The sequence below is a fragment of the Phasianus colchicus genome, chromosome 13 (genome assembly GCF_987193195.1).
Source record: "Phasianus colchicus chromosome 13, bPhaCol1.hap1.1, whole genome shotgun sequence".
In the NCBI taxonomy this organism is placed as follows: domain Eukaryota; kingdom Metazoa; phylum Chordata; class Aves; order Galliformes; family Phasianidae; genus Phasianus; species Phasianus colchicus.
The window spans coordinates 7,568,777-7,587,413 of NC_143448.1; the positions used below are offsets into that span (position 1 = coordinate 7,568,777).

The 18,637-nt window shown below is 38.4% G+C and overlaps 1 protein-coding gene and 1 long non-coding RNA gene across 6 annotated transcripts in view; one reads left to right on the forward strand and one right to left on the reverse strand.

The window, feature by feature from the left end:
• The first annotated feature begins 4,060 nt into the window (after positions 1-4,060).
• On the forward strand, positions 4,061-18,047 carry N4BP1 (NEDD4 binding protein 1). Of its 2 annotated transcripts, none has more exons than XM_031614910.2 (7): positions 4,061-4,490; positions 8,130-9,889; positions 11,894-12,024; positions 12,481-12,577; positions 14,279-14,386; positions 15,911-16,018; positions 17,445-18,047. In XM_031614910.2, the coding sequence occupies exons 1-7, from the start codon at positions 4,245-4,247 to the stop codon at positions 17,779-17,781; spliced, it is 2,787 nt and encodes a 928-aa protein (XP_031470770.2). In that variant the 5' UTR covers positions 4,061-4,244; the 3' UTR covers positions 17,782-18,047. The 2 variants fall into 2 exon arrangements, with proteins under 2 accessions (XP_031470770.2, XP_090006089.1); XM_090149963.1 differs by lacking the exon at positions 4,061-4,490 and adding an exon at positions 4,497-8,018.
• The window catches only part of LOC116243609 (uncharacterized), a 55,280-nt gene continuing 54,055 nt past the window's right edge, over positions 17,413-18,637 (reverse strand). For 2 of the 4 annotated variants that reach the window (XR_004170019.2, XR_004170022.2), the window contains one exon: positions 17,551-17,638. This is a non-coding gene — a long non-coding RNA (uncharacterized LOC116243609). Of the gene's footprint in view, positions 17,639-18,637 lie in introns of all 4 variants that reach the window. The other 2 variants (XR_004170020.2, XR_004170021.2) reach the window with 2 other exon arrangements.

Consider the following 18,637-nt stretch of genomic DNA (forward strand, 5'->3'; position numbering starts at 1 on the left):
TTCTGAAAAACATTGCTGAAATAATCAGTGCTGATGCAGATGTCCAACCAGGAGAAACAACTTAATTCACTGGAATGTTATACCATACCATAGCCAGACAAGCACTTATTTTTATGCCGGTGTAAATGCCCCAGAAATCACCTGTAAGGTCCTATCTTAAAAGAGGGTTTACATTTCTGTAGTGACACTAGGAGTAAGATGTTCACTAATGAAAATTTAATGTATTTATTTATTTATTTATTTTGTAAAAACCAAGAAAAAAGTCTCCTGGGCTGCAAAAGCAGTAAAAACATAGTGGTGCTCAGAATACTAAGTATAGCTTCTGATGAACTATGAAAATTGCTGTAAAGAGCAAGACTTTGCTCGTTACCTATTTTTCACCTCAGAGTGGCAATTGAGCAAGGCACACTTGCAGCGTATCAGCTGAAGCTGAGCTGTGATTCCTCATACAGCTGTAGGATAGTGATACTCATTAAAACTCCCCTTGTCCTTTCCATAAGTAACTCAGTAGTGCTCACTATCCTCTCACAATAAAGATTACATTCTTAGATTATCACTTGTTTTGTCAATCATTCAAGTGAAACTATCGTATTTAAATACACAGGAAACACACAGTGTGGAATGTTTAAATTAAGTCATAATAACACAGCTAAATATTTACATTAAAAAAAAAAAAACCCTAAATTGTTTCCTGGAACATTTCCCAGGCTAAATGATGGTCTTTGCCAATACACCTGCAGCTCTTTGCAACTAATTAAGAAACCCAAGCTAACACACTCAAAAAGCCTCAAAAAACAAATCCAAACTCCAATGCACAAAAGAAGAGAGTTATTACCAACATTCAGCAACCAATGCATGTGTAATTGCAATACTTTTCTTTTTCTTCCTTTTTGAAAGATTCAAATGTTTATAATTTTAAAAAGAGTTTGAAATAAAGAAAGTAATTAATATAAAATTAAGGGACAGATACAAAATCAGTAATAGAAACTGACAGTTGCAGAATCTACATTTTGGATTATTCTCAAACAGTTTTCCTCTAGAAACCAAAGAAATAAAACAAAAGCTTTGATCAATGGGTTCATTAAGAACTCTGCATTGCAGTCAGCTCTACAAAAAGGAAGCTTTCTGAATCACGGCTGTCCAGCAATTACACAGGTCCTCAGCTACATAAGCAGAGATAGCAATAAGGTCTAGAAATTTAACCTTATAAAGCACAGTTATTTTATGTCAGATGAATTTTGCCTTTTTGTTTCGTACTTCTGTGAAGAGACAAACAAGAATACCCATTAATTAAAGCATAACGCAAACTCTCCTGATGAGACCTTGATTGAGATACACAGAATTGAGGTACTGCATTTAAAAAAAAAAATTGCTACTGCAGTATTTACATTATGATTAAAAATTTCTGCTATTCAAATTAAAGCAGGATGTCTTCTACATCCCAGTACTTTAGGATGCCAGCATACAAGTAATTGCACATACATTAAAACTTATGCATGAGAATAACACCAGTGAAGGCCATAATACTAATGGCAAAGATCACAGCAGAATCTGTGAAGTCTACCACCACTGACTGCATAGCTCATGGATCTGAAAGTATTTTAAGATTCAGTTTCTGTTGCCTGAACTAGCACAGCTTTATTTCAAGTATGGCACTCACGCCCAAACATTTCAGGAAGGCCCAGTTTCACAGAATCATTTACGCAACCAGTTTTTAATTGCAGAATATTTCCTGAAAAGCAAGAAGTTGCTCAAGCAAACTACTTTAAAACATACTTAGAGTATTTCTCTAATGTTAATACAATTAATGAAAAACTTGGCAACAACTTGCTTACTTACAGTCAGGACCATTTGTATAATATCCCACTGGTGTTCCAAAGGGAAATACAAGTGCAGGCATTCAGTGAACAATTCCCTCAACTGTTATCAGTTAAGCACTACATTTTCCCTTCCCTAAAGTAAGGTTACAAGATGTGATCAAAGGGTCAGGAAACCCCAGCAACTAAACAGGACCTATCACTCTGGATATTCTACAGTGAACAGCCCGCAGTCTTTCAACCGTGACAAGTCCTCTTTATCAGCCTGTTATAAAATGTAAGAGAATTTCTGGTGTACTCAGCCTAGCCAAAGTCTGGTTTTAACACACTTGAATATACACTTGGGACAAGAGGCTTGCAACTTTTCCAAAGAACGGAGAGCGTTACAGTAGGTTTGCAGTTTCAAATTGGAAACAAATAATCTGAATATTTTTTTAGTTCTCATTCACAACAAAGCATGCAGACAGTTCCAACTAGTTTTAACAATCGAATCATGCTTGTAAACATAAGCAAATCTTCTCTACAGCACTAATCTTTTCCCCTAACAAAGGGTTCTAGTTTATCTTGAATGCTAAAATGTCACATTCTGCATAAGCTTAGCACGTTGGGGCACAGTCTTAAGGAGCCTTACTTACTTGCAACGACCTCCTGAGAGACCTTTCATACCACTATAATGCTAAAAATCACCTCTGAATACAGATAGAGAATTATACAGATTACAATAAATTCTGCAGTAAGAGCAAGTTTTACAACATATATGTAGCAAAATACACTATCTATATAAAGAGCACCAACCATTATCCACTTTATTTAGAAACCAGTACATTTTCAGCTATCCTGGGGCATTTCTAAAAGCAGTATTGACATGTGTGAAAGAAACAAAAGCACCTTATTTCCAGCTTTTTAATTATATTTTGTATCTTAAAGTTGTTTGTCATTTCATTTTTACTGTAAATTTTCTTGTTTACAATTTCATTTATAGCTATCAGAGGCTGTAATGCAGCAGTGGCTGCAGTGACCACGTTACAACAGCCGATGGCACCAACCACCTCCAGAAATTGCCCAGCAACCCAGCGTGCCTGATGAAGCATTATTTAACTGATGGGAAAGCAAATAAGTGTTTAAACTACAAATAAAGGGATTCTTTTTAGAAAAATAAAGCATATCTTTGGGAAAACCGATCACTTTTTTTAAATATAACATTGAACATTAGAACCATATCCTCTTCAGAGCACATGTGTGTGTGTAAATGCTGTGTGCACAGGTGTAAGTCACCCCATTTAACCATGGCAACAATTACATTGCACTCAAAGACGCTGTAAACTCAGAGAGCAAAAAATATACAGCTGTGCGTCTTTGGTGTGACCTTCAGATGCACGCTGATTGCAGTCTGTCCTATAGTTAAGAAGTTTCTAAATAGACAAACAAGTGTCCTTATCAAAATGATACGTTGTATTTACCCTCTCCCACTGTTAGGTTGTGTATTAATGGAACAAAATAGGGACGTTTAGATGCAGAAGATATTCACCCTCCCTCTGGAGGATGCATGTAATGAACAGCTTTGAAAAACCAACACCACAGCAACACCAGGGAGATGGATGTAATCCAGGGGGAATCAAATAGCGAGGACTTGGAGGATGTCAGTTGTGTTCAGGTTCGGAAATGAGAAAGACTCAAAATATTTACTCTTTTGTACAGCAGTTGCTCCGTACTGACAACTGCAGCCATTCAAGAACCTGGTAGAGCCTCAGAACTACCCTAATTGCTGGGACACTTCTCCCTTTACGACCGCAAGGGATAAAACTTACTTTTTTTTTTAATGGTTGTTTTTTTGTGTTCTTTTGTTTTTTTCTGAACGAAATCCACCACGACGGCACCACAACACTGCTGAAACCACTAAGGAGGGCTCACACAAAGCTTCCAGGCTGCCGACGCGCACAGAGGAACAAAATTCCCTCGCTGCACGGAGCCCCTCCCGCGCCCCCCCTCGGGGCCGTCCCTGTGAGAGCTGCCCGCTCCGTGCCGCCGGCTCTGTGGTGGCGGCGCGCGGCACTAAGGCGCCTCCTTGCAGCACGCGGCAGCACCAGCCCGCCCATTGCAAGAGCTGAACGGTTAAAAAATAAAAATAAAAAAGGAGAAGCCGCCTCGCTATACCCCGGCTGGGCTCCGAGCTCTGCAACAAACCGCCCACCACGTGGTAAAGGCGGGGCGACGCCTCATAAAACGAGAGGAGCCGCCGCCGGCGCCCGCGGCAAAGATGGCGGCCGGGCGTGCAGGGAGTGCCGCCCACTTCCCGGTGGGGCGGTGCCGCCGTCGCGGGCTGATGACGCACGCAGGGTGCGAAGGGAGCCCGGGGATTCCCCGTGTTGTTGTCCTGCGGCCCGGCGGGATGGGAGGCCGGAGCGCGGCCCGGCGCGGCTGGCGCTGATGGCGGCTCGCTGGGCGGCCCGCGGCTCCGGGCCGGGCCTGGACGAGTTCACCGTCCCGGCCGAGAAACGCCGCTTCCTGGAGGGCAGCCGGGGCCGCATTCAGGGCCTGTTCGAGGTGCGGCTGGCCGTCCTGGAGGCGCAGGGGGACTGGCGGCCCGCCCTCCCGCCGCCGGGACAGCCGCCACCCGCCGCCCGGATCTGGGTGCAGCTGGCGGGCGGCGGGAAGGCCGTGCGGAGCGCCAAGGTACGGGGGCGGGGGGAGGGGAGCGCGGCTGAAGCCCCTCCGCCCGGCCGGGCTGCGGCCGACTCGGGGAGCGACGGGCGGGGGCTGAGGACGTGCCGCGACCTGCCGGCAGCCGTGTCGGAAGTGGCTGAACTGCCAGAGCGAAGGGCAGCGCCGCCGGGAGCACGGCGCGAAGTCCTCGAGTGCGACCTCCGGCACCTCACGGTGCTCAGAGCGAGCAGAACGCGGCTCGCTCTAACTTCTTCTCCGGTTCCAGAAGCCGCAGGGTTCGGTTGGGTGTTACCAGGCTTTGCGGTTGGTTTACACACCTCGCTGATTCCGTGGCTTGTTGGCACGGCTCTCAGTGACGGCTCGGCCGAGCCCTCATTTCCTCCAGGAAGAAAGTTGGCGGCTCCGGGCTTCTTCACCTGTTGGTCTGCCGGGGCTTTCTTCTTTCTTTAAACGAGAAGAAAGCTCTCAGTGCTGCTTGTGCCGTTGGTGATGGCGCTGGCTGCTGTGAGGTGCTTGTGTAGAAGCAGCTACACCCGTTGTTCAGCTGGTGCACGGGGTGTCAGCAGGAGCTGCGTGCTCATTTTGTGTGCTGAGTGCAGCAGTGTGAGCGCCAGTAGGCTGCAGGTAGCTCTCAAGCCTGAAGTCCTGATATCTGGGCTTTTTGTGTCTTTAACACACATGTCCACAGTGGACTTTATGACTTAATTCACTGTCTAAACATCCCGCTTTGAAGAACTTGATTCCTTTCCCTGTATAATGCATCAGGTCTAGGGAAAACATTATGAAAGTTAAGCTTGCTGAATTAACTCTGGTTCTCAACCAGTTTGATTCTGCTGTTGAGCTCAGAGATTCTGGACGCTATTACAGGTGACATAAAGGATATTTCTCCTCTCTGGGCAGCTGCAATACAACTTCCTCTTTGTTTTTTTTTCCTCCAGAAAAAAAGGCTGGAAAACAATTTTCAATTTTGTAATTTGCTTTTTTTCCTGACAGCATACAAATTGCTTCTTACTCCACATACTTGAAAGGGTGTAGGAGATTCTTCCCTTACATTTAAAGTCTTCTTTAGGCCTTATCTGGATGGCTTGTTGACTAGAAAGTATTAATTATCACACACCTTTCTGTTCTTTTAAAACATTCTATTATGGCAATTTGTGTTTTAATTCATCAATTGTTTGCAATATTCATTCTTCAGTACTGTTTCATTCTCAGATCTTGACGTAAATTTTTTAATCCTGTTGTTTTTAGCAACAGCAGTCGTGATGGCTAAGGCACAAACATCTTTCTGTTGACTTTGCTGCAGAAGCAGTTTGTACTGGTCAGGTCTTGAAGCGCCCTGCCTTGGTGCTTACACCAGTATGACTCAGAGATGATAAAAAGTGTCCTTGCATTCTTCATTGCATTGTAATGGCTTTCAGTTTCATTTAAAAGAGAATTTCGATTTCCAAGACTAAGGGAAGACAGTAAAATTTGATATACTCCAGAATCTGGGAATATCATGACTGCAGCTTAGAAAGTGGTTTCACTACACTGTAGAGTTTGAAGTACAGTAGACTTAAGAAAAATAGTATTGTGCTTTGGCAGCTTCTGAACTCTGACATGTTTAGAACACAGTATTATAGAGAATTTATTTACTTAACTTCTGGGTGGTAAAAATCACAATCCTTTTTTAATCTATAAAAAGAAAACAACAACAACAAATCCTGAACTTCTAGCAATTCTGTCCATGTTTAACACAGAACTGGAGATCTGTGGGTTTTTCTCAGTATTTTGTCAATATTATCTACTTTTTCAGAATACCCTGTAATGAGCCCTCATCAAAATACCCTGTCAAAATACCCTGCCTTCATCAGAAGTTGCCTTGCTGTTAAGAATTTGGATGTGATTTTTCTTTTTGGTAGTAGATGGGTTTTTTCACTGTTAGCTGAAAAATGTGAATATTGTTCCTGATTAATATAATCTGCTGCAGTCCAGACATTGTTCACCTCTTTTTGCTTTTGTCTTGTTTTTTTTCCTAATTTTTCTGTAGGTTAGCTTTTAATGGATGCTACTAGTTATGTTGTATCATGCCTCAGTAATAAATAGAGGACAAAGAACATATAATAAATAGATAAAAATATAAATACTTCTGCTGTTACTCTTTGGGAGTTATTCAGAAATGATCTTTGCAAGTCCTCTGTTATGAATTTACTGTAGTGCCAGGTGCTTCTGGTGAAGTGTGTGTTCTCTGACCAAAGAATGAGTATAACAAAATCTTTCTGACTTGTCTTGTTACAAGTGAATGCTAAAACTAAAGACTGTGTGAGGAAGATCAAGATTTATTTTAAATGACTTAGCCTAGTAAAATAAAGAAACAGTAATTGAAAACTGTTTCATTTTAGCTGTATTATTAACTGAGTAGCATAGATACCACTCTGAAACCCAAAAGAATGAGTTACTCTGTAAATACTGGAAGTAAAAGTTGAGTTTGGTCCAAACATCATAATTTTAACCACTCAGCCTTTCTTAAATTTAAGACAAAAATGGCAATGCCTTTACTTGTTTGAGGCTGAGTGCTTCCAGATATTAAGAGTCCTGAGAATCAAGAACATTAAGATTTTTTTTCAGTCATAAAGTAACTATATGGTGTATTTGGAACCACGGCTTAAATACTCAGTTACTATCAGTTTCAAGTATTAAAAGGTTAGCTCTATGAAATCTATTTAAAATTAACTTCAGATACATGTTTTGTATTTGTTAACTAGTTTACTTGAAGTATTTACTTTCTCAAATTTATTGTGCAAACCTGGCTTTATTTTTATTTTGCTTGGACAGGCTAGGGAGTGGGCAGAGAGGGAACCAGGTGAGGTTTAACAAGAGCAAATGTAGAGTCTTGTGGTTATCCTTCCCTAGGCACATGTTAACCACCAGTACAGACTGGGGGATGACCTGGAGATGAGCCCTGCAGTGAAGGACGTGGGGGTCCTGATGGACAACAGGTTGGCCATGAGCCAGCAGTGTGCCCTGGTGGCCAAGAGGGCCAGTGGTGTCCTGGGGTGCATTAAAAGGGAGGTGATCATCCCCCTTTGTTCTGCCTTTTATGAGGCCTCACCTGGAGTACTGTGTCCAGTTCTGGCTCCCAGGTACAAAAAATACAGGGATCTCCTGGAAGGAGTCCAGCAGAGGACTACGGAGATGATGAAGGGCCTGCACCACTTCTCGTGAGGAAAGGCTGAGCAACTTGGATCTGTTTGGCCTTGAGGAAGGAAGACTGAGATCAGTGTCTAAATATCTAAGGTGCAAGGGATGAGGCCAGACCACTTGCAGCAGTGTGTGACAATAAGACAAAGGAAAATGGACACAAACTGAAGCATAGGAAGTTGCACACAAATGTGCGTAAGAACTTCATGGTAGGGGTGACAGAGCACTGGAACAGGCTGCACAGAGAGCTTGTGGAGTCTACTCAGGAGATCTCCAAGACCTGCCTGGATGCCTACCTGCGCAACCTGCTGCAGGGAGCCTGCTTTGGCAGGGGGTTGGACTAGGTGATCTCTCCAGGTACCTTCCAGCCCCTGCAGTTCTGTAACTCTAATGTATTGATCCATTACTGACTAATTTTAAATGTCAACTTTTCACAAGACTCACTGCTCTGTCTTTTTCTCCTTCTAGGAGTATATTAAGGGTCTCTGTGAACCTGAACTAGAAGAAAAAGAATACTACCCAAAGGACATGCACTGTATTTTTGTTGGTGCACAGAACATGTTTCTCAATAGTCTTATTCAAGATACCTGTGCTGACATAACTGTGCTGGAAATAGGATTGCTTAGTATTAAAGGAGGTGCAGAAGCAGTTGTTATGGCTCAAAGTCAAGTTCAGCAGTTTGTGAAGCTTTTTGAGAGTAATGAAAGCTTGTCAAGCGAATATGAATCAGATATTAAAAAGCAATTTAGACAATTTGTGGAAGCACATGCAGATAAATATACAATGGATTTATTGATTTTGCCTAGCTCGCTAAAAAGAGAACTCTTAACTCTTATGCAAACTGAATGTTGTGAGTTAGGGGGTGCTATTATAGATCTTACAGGGTCTGGAAGCCCAACAGAGCTCTTACAGGACAAAACTTCTAAAGTAATTGTTAAAAGGGATGGAAAAACAGAGGATGAGGAAGAGAGAAACAATGCTGGGACTCCTGTAACTGAGCTTACAAAGCAAATGGACAATGTGTTTTCTGATGCTCCTGAAACAAGTTTTGTTCCCATAAATGTTGTGCCTCCATTAGAGGTGATGGCATCTAAAGAAAGACAATCTTGTAAAAGAAGATTTTCTGATGCTGAGGAAAGTCTCCCTAAAAAGCAGTTCTCTTTGGAAAATGACCAGGAGGTTAATTCTGTCTTACACAGTGATCCTTCCAAGAGGGATGCAGTTATCGATCTGATTTCAGGTAGCTGTGGTGAATTAGATGATCCCAGTTGCTGTATAAAAGAAAGTGATGATATCAGTGAGGAAATAGAATATAAGATTCTTGTAAACTTTTTTAGAACAATGGGATATTCACAATGTATTGTGGAAAAAGTTATTGGTGTTCTAGGACAGTCTGTGGAACCCTTAACATTGCTAGAAGAAATTGAAAAAGAAAACTTAAAAGTTCAAAAAGAACAGGAATGGTCATCTAAAAGAACTACAAATCTTCGTTTAGGAAGTAATGCAAATAGTTCACATAAACTAGAAGATGAGAACATTTCTTGCAAGAAAAATCCACTTAAAACCAGTCATACTTCAAATGAGACGAGAACAGAACGTCACAAAATCGGAGATCTCTCGAGTACTCAAGTTGATGCAGAAGATAAAATGCATGTATCTGTATACAAACCTGTCTCTCCTGGTAAAAGTTCAGCTATATGCTATAAACAAAGAGATAATTATTGTCCTGGTAAGAATCATAACTCAACATCAAGTGATACAGAAACTGATGGTTTTGTACCTCTCAGTCCTACGCAGACTGGAGCTCCCAAAGATGTTGATTTTGTAGCCAGAGGGAGCTCAGATGTGCGGCGTACCGCAGCTAAGAGTAAAAATGCAGTTCAGCAAAAATCTGCAGGGTCCTCACCTGTGCAGAATAGTCATCCTGTTGTAGAGGACCAGTTAGGACACTGCAGCTCTTACCAAGTGAGATCTCCCAACCAGCACGCTTCTCAAATGTCAAATTTTGAAAATTCTACCCAAGCCCATGTGTTGTCTTCAGAGGTAAATTCTACAAATCCTGATAGAGAGACAGACAGATCATACAGACGTCATATTGATCCTTCAATTACTGGTGTCCAAAGATTTCTGGACTCTCTCAAAAAGCCATACAGACTGGAGTTGAAAAATGAACCTGGGAAGCCATATTTAAAACATATCATTATTGATGGAAGCAACGTTGCAATTACGTAAGTATTGTTCTTACTAACTATCTCTTTGTTAAATTTAAATTTAAAGTTTATTAAAGTTCAATAAACTTTCAACTGAAGTCAGGACAATGAGGTTGCTGTAGTATGTATAAAATTTTTGGTAGCTAGCTTTTTGGTGATCAGTATGTATTGAGCTGTGCTTTTCAGATACTAATAGTGACTACATTGATAAATTAGGATAAGGTTTAATAATGAAAGATTATGTGCAATTGACAGCCAGTTTAATTTCAAACACATAGCAGTTTTGATAGTTTTCATTCTCCTTTTAATAACAGTGTTCATGTTTATGACAGCCTTCAGTTACTATTCACAAGATCTTAGCTGATTCTATGTATGACATTTATACCAGTTTACAAATCTAACTATAATAATGCAGTTATGACTTACTGTATCATAAACAATTAACGTAGAATTTACTTTTAAAGAAAAAAATGAGTAAACGGTTTAAAGTTGATTATGTAGAAAAGGAAGGTCTTTGGCTTTGATTTAAATTGCTAGGTGATTGTATTATTCTTGGAAAGATTTGCTCAAAAGCCCTTTAAGATGAAACTTTTTTGATTTGGTAGAACTTTCAGTAGTTTCTAAAACAGCTCAGATTTATGAAGTTCAAATATTAATATCTGAAAAAAAAAAATAACAGGATAGTTGATGGAATCTAAAACCAAATAAACCTTAATTAGTAAATGAGATCCTTCTTGATAACAAGACTTTACAGAATGAAAATTGAATGTATTCTGCAGAATTTCTTACTAGGCAACTGTCAAGCTTTGATGACTGATGTGTGCCATTTTAAAGGAACTTACTTGAAATTATCATTGTTCCATCTCAGTATTTAAAGCCTCAGAGGTAGTTTCAGTGAGAGCTCTGCAAAGTTAACAAAAGTTGACTTGCTTTTGCAACTAAGAGAAAAGTTAAGTTACCTTCAGCTTAAGAGTAAAGCGGGTTTTCTTGTTTGTTTGTAGCCTTGCTGCAACAATAAAATACAACAACAATAATAAGCTGACTTAAGAGATTGGAAACCCAAAAGAGCCTTTTATATCAGTCTTAACTAGTTTAGTCTAGGATAATAATTCTTGAATGGAGTACTGTATATGAGTAGGTCACAATAGTATCAGTGATTCACAAATTCTATAAGACACTTTTATGCTGATAAAATGTATCTGGATGGTCAAGATAAGTCATCTACTTACAGGTAGTAGATGCAAAAGACTTCCCTGAAGTCTGAGCATATCATCATAACCTGATGATTCCTTTTGTGATGTCTTGGTATTTGTTGATAATTTCTGTAGAGTGCCAAATGATAACCCTGAAGTCCGTAGGTATATAGTTGATCCAGGAGAATTTCTCGTGGTCAACTCTAAACTCTGCATCATTCATAGTAGGCAATTGTTGACTTTAAGGAGAGTCACTAAACTGAGTTGTAAAAAGCAAGTAACGAGCATCTTGATTTCTAAAGGATTGCCACTAGACTACAGTGTTTTGAAGGCATGTTTTTGAAGACATTTCATTATTTTGTTTGAATACGGTAGCTCACGTTGTTGAAAAGGAAAAGGAGGCCCTAACATCTCATATTATCATTGAATTTATCAGTTAATCTTGGGCAACTAGTTAAACTGTTTTATACTGGGATTGTATTTGGATACATAGCATGCTGATTGTCTTATGTATAATCAACAGTTTTCTGAAACAATTTTTGTTAGCCTCCTTTTAAAGGTAAATGTACTTCTAATTACCCAGGTATTGTACTAATGAAAGCTAAAGAAGACTGAGCTACATTAAATTGCAGGTGATAATTCTGTTTTCTTCTTGTGCTGAAGACATTTTTTTTCATTCATAATATTTTTCATCTGTAATATCCATCTAGCTTTTATTCTGCTGAGACTGTAGGTATATTTTCCTAGTTCTGTTTTGTTTGCATTAATAGTAGTAAAGCTCTATTGAATTTAATCTTATCTTTTTCTTCCCATTCCTCCTTCCCCCAAGTCATGGTTTAAGGAAGTTCTTCTCCTGTCGAGGAATTGCAATAGCTGTTGACTACTTTTGGAAACGTGGCCACAGAAATATTACTGTGTTTGTTCCACAGTGGAGAACAAGACGTGATCCTTCCATTACAGGTGTGGCAAATAGTTTCCTAATGCTTTCTTAATTTTAATTGTAAATAATTATTTGGTACTCCTATGAAAATGGAGAACAAATACTTCATAAAACAAGGGAAGGAACACTTGTGCTAAGCACAAATAATTTGTTTTCAACATACTTTGTGAGATACTCTGATATTCTGTATAGACTTGCTGATAAGCCATAGATGGAGACTTATTTTTTTTGCATTTTTGTTTGTTCGCTCTTTAATTTCTCATTTCAGCCTTTTCCCCCTCTGCTTATATGTTAATAACTCTTCAGCTATCAGTATGCTACTTCTGTAAATTAATAGGTACAAAAATAACCCATCTTCTCTGCCATTTATATCTCTCTCTCTTTGTGTGTGTATATACATATCTTAATTGTCAAATTCATACATAGCTTGGAGGAAAGCTTTTGTTTTATTGAACAGTTGTTTCATCTTTTAACAGAGCAGGATTTCTTAACACAGCTGGAAGATGTTGGAATATTATCTTTAACCCCTTCAAGGATGGTGTTGGGAGCAAGGATTGCTTCTCATGATGACAGGTACGGAATATGCATAGTTGTTAAAAACACTTTACACCTGGTTGTGCTTTGTCCTTCACCATCAGTACTATTATCTAATTGTTCAGTGTGTCTTGACAGTGTGCTATGTGTTCAGCTTTAGACTGACTTTCACATATTATATTGTAACAGTAACACGAAACAAATGTCTGTTCTTGTACATACTGTTTGCTGCATTGAATTAATTTTGGACAATTTTCTTGGCCACTTTAACCAAAACTAAAGTAGTAAATCTATTTCAAATGTCATCACTTGCATTGAGGGCGAAAACAAATGTTTTACTAAGGTTTGTTTTATGCTTTCCTAATCGTTGACTTATCCCTAAATGATCTTGTAAGTCTGAGGAGCACTAGCATGAACAAACCTTATCAGGTACCATTCTGTTCTTTTTTTTTTATTTTTTCCCTCTTAATGTCATTGTGGCATATAGGCACAGTTGTGTACTTGTGCTGGTATACTTGTAACACTGCTTGGGCTGCTAAGTTTGTAAGTTAGAGAAGCAAAATTATGCTTCAGAATGTGGGGATCATCTTGTAATGGACAACACAGTACTAAGCTTTTGGTGGGTGGAGCGGAGTGTGCTAGTGCTTTTGTTGGTTTTTACCAAATCTTCCTAGTCTTGATACTCAGTCAGAAGAACATAGTAGTAAAGGTTTTTTTCTCCATCCAGCTTACCAAATTATGCTTGGATGAGCCATTTCTAGCTTTGTCAGACAGCTAGTGCAGTTTAATCCTAATAATAATTTGCACTTTTTCTGACCGTGGAATTGTCAAGTTCTTTGCATCATGGGCATGTCTATTTTGTTGCATCATACAGTCGTGTACCTGGCTGCAAAATTGGATATGCAAAATATAAATGAAGTGCTCTGTATTTCATATCCTTGTTAAAATGTCACAACTCCAGTCTCTTTAGTAATAATGTAGAAAAAATGTGTAATATCATTTTATATTATGTAGGAGAGATCAAGTTGGAGTAGTTTACACACTAATATTTTGCATACAGGCAGCTTTTATATATAATGTTATGTAGGTGCAGTAATTTTAAGATTACTGTGGAAGTGAGCATTGCATTAACATATGTGTCTTTGCTAAAGTTATCTCTGTGCAGTGTTTCAACTAGCAAAAAGCTTATTTTCAAATACATAGATATCTTGGTATTTTCTAAATTAGTGTCATAACTTGTTTAACAATAAAATGGTAGCCACAGTTTTTGTTACAGGTGTTGACAAAGCAAACAACTAAGTAATGTGCATAACACTATATTGCAGAATGCAGATATTAATATTAAGCAGAAAGGTATATCTGAATAAGTTGGGTTTGAATCCATAATAAATACTGTACTTTTTTTTTTTAAAAAAAAACAAGCCACTTACCGCTACAAATATCTCAGAATCTATTAATTCTGTGTTTGGAAGGTTTTACACTTTCATGTCGGAATTTTTGTCTTCCAGTGGGGAAAAAAGCCTCCCATAAAAATTATGTGCAGTGAATAAATGAATGCTGCTTAAAACTGTATTTTTTTTAAAGTTAATAATGGGTCAAAAATCAAGTAATTTTCTAGTGTTTAAATTTCTTCCTGTAAGCAAGTTACTTTTGGATGGTAAGAATATGTAGTTTTCTAGGTCTTTAAACAATTTTCAGCAAAGAAGACTGCTATAACTGTCTTTGAAATGAATGTTACAGATTTTTATTACATCTTGCTGATAAAACTGGAGGTGTTATTGTGACTAACGATAACTTCAGAGAATTTGTGACAGAATCATTTGCCTGGAGAGAAATTATTCAGAAAAGGTAATTACTTAGATTTCTATAAAGCCTTGTAGGATGTCTGTCCTTAAAGTTGCAGGCACTCTAATTAAAAATTTTAAATTATAATTCCACACGAAGTTAACCTATGATGCAATTCTTCTAGAGCACAAGAAGTTACTATTAGTTTCACCCCTTTGATTTGTGACCTTCTAATTGTGTGTTGAGTAGCCTGATATCCCTGTTATTCACGGATCTTCTAATGCATGTCTGTTAATTGCTCATCTAAGTAGAAGCCCTCTATGGCAGCCGAGCTGTGTGCTTCTGAAGTTTGTGTTACATTCTGCTAAGAGTACACACTTAGCAAGCTGCTCTCGTAGTCTTTTGTAAGTTCATTTCTTCAAGGAGATACAATGGCTGATGCAGACACAGTGTCACTATTAAAGTTTCAGAATCACTTACTCTGCACTGCAGTACAGCAAATAGACATAGCTAAGCAAAATAATGCTTATCCCTCACCTGTTTCCCTACAACTGTTGGGCATCCTGTGGGTTTAGATGAGTTCACTTAGCTGTCAAATATCTCTGTTTCAATTTGTGAATTCTCTATGGGTCATAGTTTCTCTTGTGCAACCAGTTTCTTCCTTTTTCTGACTCCTTCTCATTTTTTTTCTTCCAGTTAAATCAGGTCTTCTTAATAGAAAGTACATTCTTCTGTTCAGTTTTGACCAAATTTCCTATTAATCCCTCAGTCTTTGTGACATTCTCTGAGCAAACACTTCCTGCAGTGATTGGGTTCTGTATTTATACACTGAAATAACTGAAAACTGACTTGGGTTCTTGTCTAGTCACGTGCACATTTTCACTCTTAAGTGAGTTCTATGAAAGTCAGGTTCTGTTCTCATACAGTACTTCAGTAAGAATACTTAACGTCATTTTTAGTCTGTTTTTGTTTTTTTCTTCTTTTAAGATCATGTGTTAACATCAGCTGTTAGTTTTACTTCTGGGGAAATTCCACTATACCACATGTCTTCACAGACAAATTTTAGTTGATTGAGTTTCCCTGAATGCAGGTTTTCCACCAGCCCAAAATAATTCCAGAAAAAAAACAAAACGTTTGTTTCAACCATAAGCATCTAAAAATGTTTGCTAGTTGTGTGGCTTTCTGATAACATAAGCACTAATTGTTTCGTGTTTCAAGATCCTTACGAAGTAGGGGAGTTTGAACAACCAGAAAATCTTCTGTAATCATCTGGAAAATTCCACACTGGTCTTTGTTTAAAAAAGAAAAAAGCAGTCACCTGATGTATGCTGTTTGTAAAAGGAAAGAAACTCAACCACCTCAGTGTTTTGCAGTGCAAATAAGAACAGTGTACATACGCTCCCTTAAAGTTACTTTGACAGTGATTGCTGGCTGCAATTAAAATGGGTATTCACTAGTTGAGCTCTAGTAACTCCTGATGTTATATGGGGTGTGTGTTCTAGGCATATACTCCTTTTTTATGGAGGTAAAGGGTGGGAAGGGGAGAATACATTGGTAGTAAAGAATAATGGAAGAACTCTCTTGCAGGTTGCTCCAGTACACTTTTGCTGGGGACATTTTTATGGTTCCCGATGATCCCTTGGGAAGAAATGGACCTAGATTAGATGACTTTCTTCAAAGTGAAGGCTGTTCTAGGTATAATTTCTGTTTTCACTTCTGTTTGAGGCAGTTATGATTTCAGATGGGAAATGAACTGTTTGTGACTCACTTGAACGTTTCTGTAGAGCAATATAGTAAGGGTACAGTAAAATCAGACAAGAATGCTAGCAGGTAGTAGCTTAAAAACATGGGTATTTTTTTCCTGTTACTGCAGACTGTTCAGAAAGTGCTGGTGACATTTGCATCAACATCTCTCTCACAACTGAAGATAAATGCCTCAAATAACTTCCTCTGGGGTTTCACTGTGGTGGTTTTTATACAAACGTGGTGCAAACTGTATGTCATTATTGCACAAACCTACTGGTAGTTGAGATATATGGTAGTCTGGTGTCCTTCCAATTACAGTGGCGTATCTAAAATACACTTATTATTAACACTTGAGCAATAGTCACCACAAAACACTATTTCATATCTTTTGTCACAGGAGAGGCATTTCATTTCACATGTGGTTATGGTACTGTTAATAAAACCATTTTGGAGGGGTGTTGCTATTTAAAGGTATTTGTTCTTGATTTACAATGTTAAATATTAATAAGCTTATGTTGTTATGATTGTACTCTTTAAATATGCATGTATTTCAGAAGGATGAATTTGCTCTGCATTGTGTCAATATTTGAAAATGGATTTGTTCTTTTAAACAAGAATTAGGCTTCCATTTTTTTTTCACCAGCCTAACAATTATAAATGGATTACTGTATAACTTAAAATAGAGCTCTGTAATTTTAATAGTTTCCCTTGGTAGCAGGAGAACAAACTAATGTGAGTTCTAGTTCATATTTCTGTGTTATGTGCTGGTGTGTGAAGTGGAATTGCCTCTGAATTGATAGCAGCTTTGAGAAGCATCAACTTCTTAAATAGTCTGAAATGAAATATCAATGATTAAGATAGAATACTCAGATCCTAAAATTGCTGAAAAACTTCACTGCCCCATTAAAGATAAGGCAATGTTTTTTCATTTTACAATCCAAAATGTGGACACAGATAGATGAATGATCTTGCGGAGCGGCTGAAGTGTCTGCTGTCTGTCCACATCTTCACATTCTGAATCAGTATATATGTGTTCAACACATCTTTTAATCCATTTAGATCAATGACATTTGTGTGGATATTTCCAGTAAATGAGCTTTGACTGTTGCTATGCTCTGCCAGGTAGGTGTCAGTGCTCACGGTTTATTGGAACAAGTCCTAGGTAATGTTTAATATTGTTAGTCATGCCAGATTCAAGCTGAAAGATGTTATACCTACAGTTTTGTTTCACTTTGGAATCAAGTGATTCATATTTTTTTCAGTCAGTAACTGAGCAATCAGTGAAGTACAGGAGTTGTATGCTTTCTTTTCTCTGGCTGTACAGAGACAGTGTTCACTCTATCTCAATTTAATCAATTTTCTTTTTATTCCATAGAAATTTTCTGTCAGCACAAAAAGCTTTACAGAGCAGAGAGCAGTATTCTTCTGAGACACCTTTCTTCATGCATGTTCCCAATCCAACCAGCAGCAGTCAACAGCCTAAAAATCGAGCACACGGTGATCGTTCAGCAGCATGGCTTCCATTGGATACAAATATGAAGGCTTGTCTGTCAATTCCACCACAAAGATCTGCCTCAGAAACAGTACGATTAAGAGAAGCCCTGATAAAAATATTTCCTGATTATGAGCAAAGACAGAAGATTGATAAAATTTTAGCTGATCATCCATTCATGAGAGATCTTAATGCACTATCTGCCATGGTGCTTGACTGAAGATTACGAAGGGTTTTTATATCACAACTGATCAGACTAAATGTCAGTATGAGTAAGAATGTTGCTCTGTCATGTTACTTTGTGAATATTCAGAACCTAATTTTATTTGTATAAACAAACATTTTTATGTATGTCCTGTTGCTAATAGATGCCAGTTTTTGGTAAATTAAAAACTGCTGCTACTACAGATCTGTGTTAATATTTTCTATGAAAAATCTTCCACTTCATTTTAATTGCTTATTAAAGCAGTAATGGTTCTAAAAAGAACTGATGTCACTTTAACATGTTAGTATGTTCTAGAAAACAAAAGCACTTATGTGCTTTTCATACCTACTTCACTGAAAACCTTCCAAATATTTCGTGGTGAAAATACGCACAGGCATTTAGTATTTTCAGATATAGAGACTGCTGTATAATGTTTATGTGCTTTCCTTAGGTCTTCATCATATATTTTGGAAGTAATGTATACTCCTAAGGGCCTGTGAACAAGTGATGACCACTGTGTGGAAGCTGTGTTGGAGTCTGGTGTACTATTGCAATATTATCACAAGATGGCATTATGCATCTGTTGGTTTCTAGTGATCAAGAGCCAAGATTTCTGACCTGTATTCAATGTGCTAGTTCTTATATAAAGAGTAAATGCAAAAAAATGCAAAACAGACAACAGTAAGTGTTGCTATAGATAATACTAAATACTATATGAATAACTTCTGGATACTAAACAGACTTGCAGGTGATATTACAGGTGGCTAGTAAGTTCTGTGTACATAGCCAAGATGGAGGCCATAGAGTGCACATACAAAAAAAGCCTTCTGCTTGTTCATCCAGAGAGTGGGTTATATTGTAAGAGCAGTTA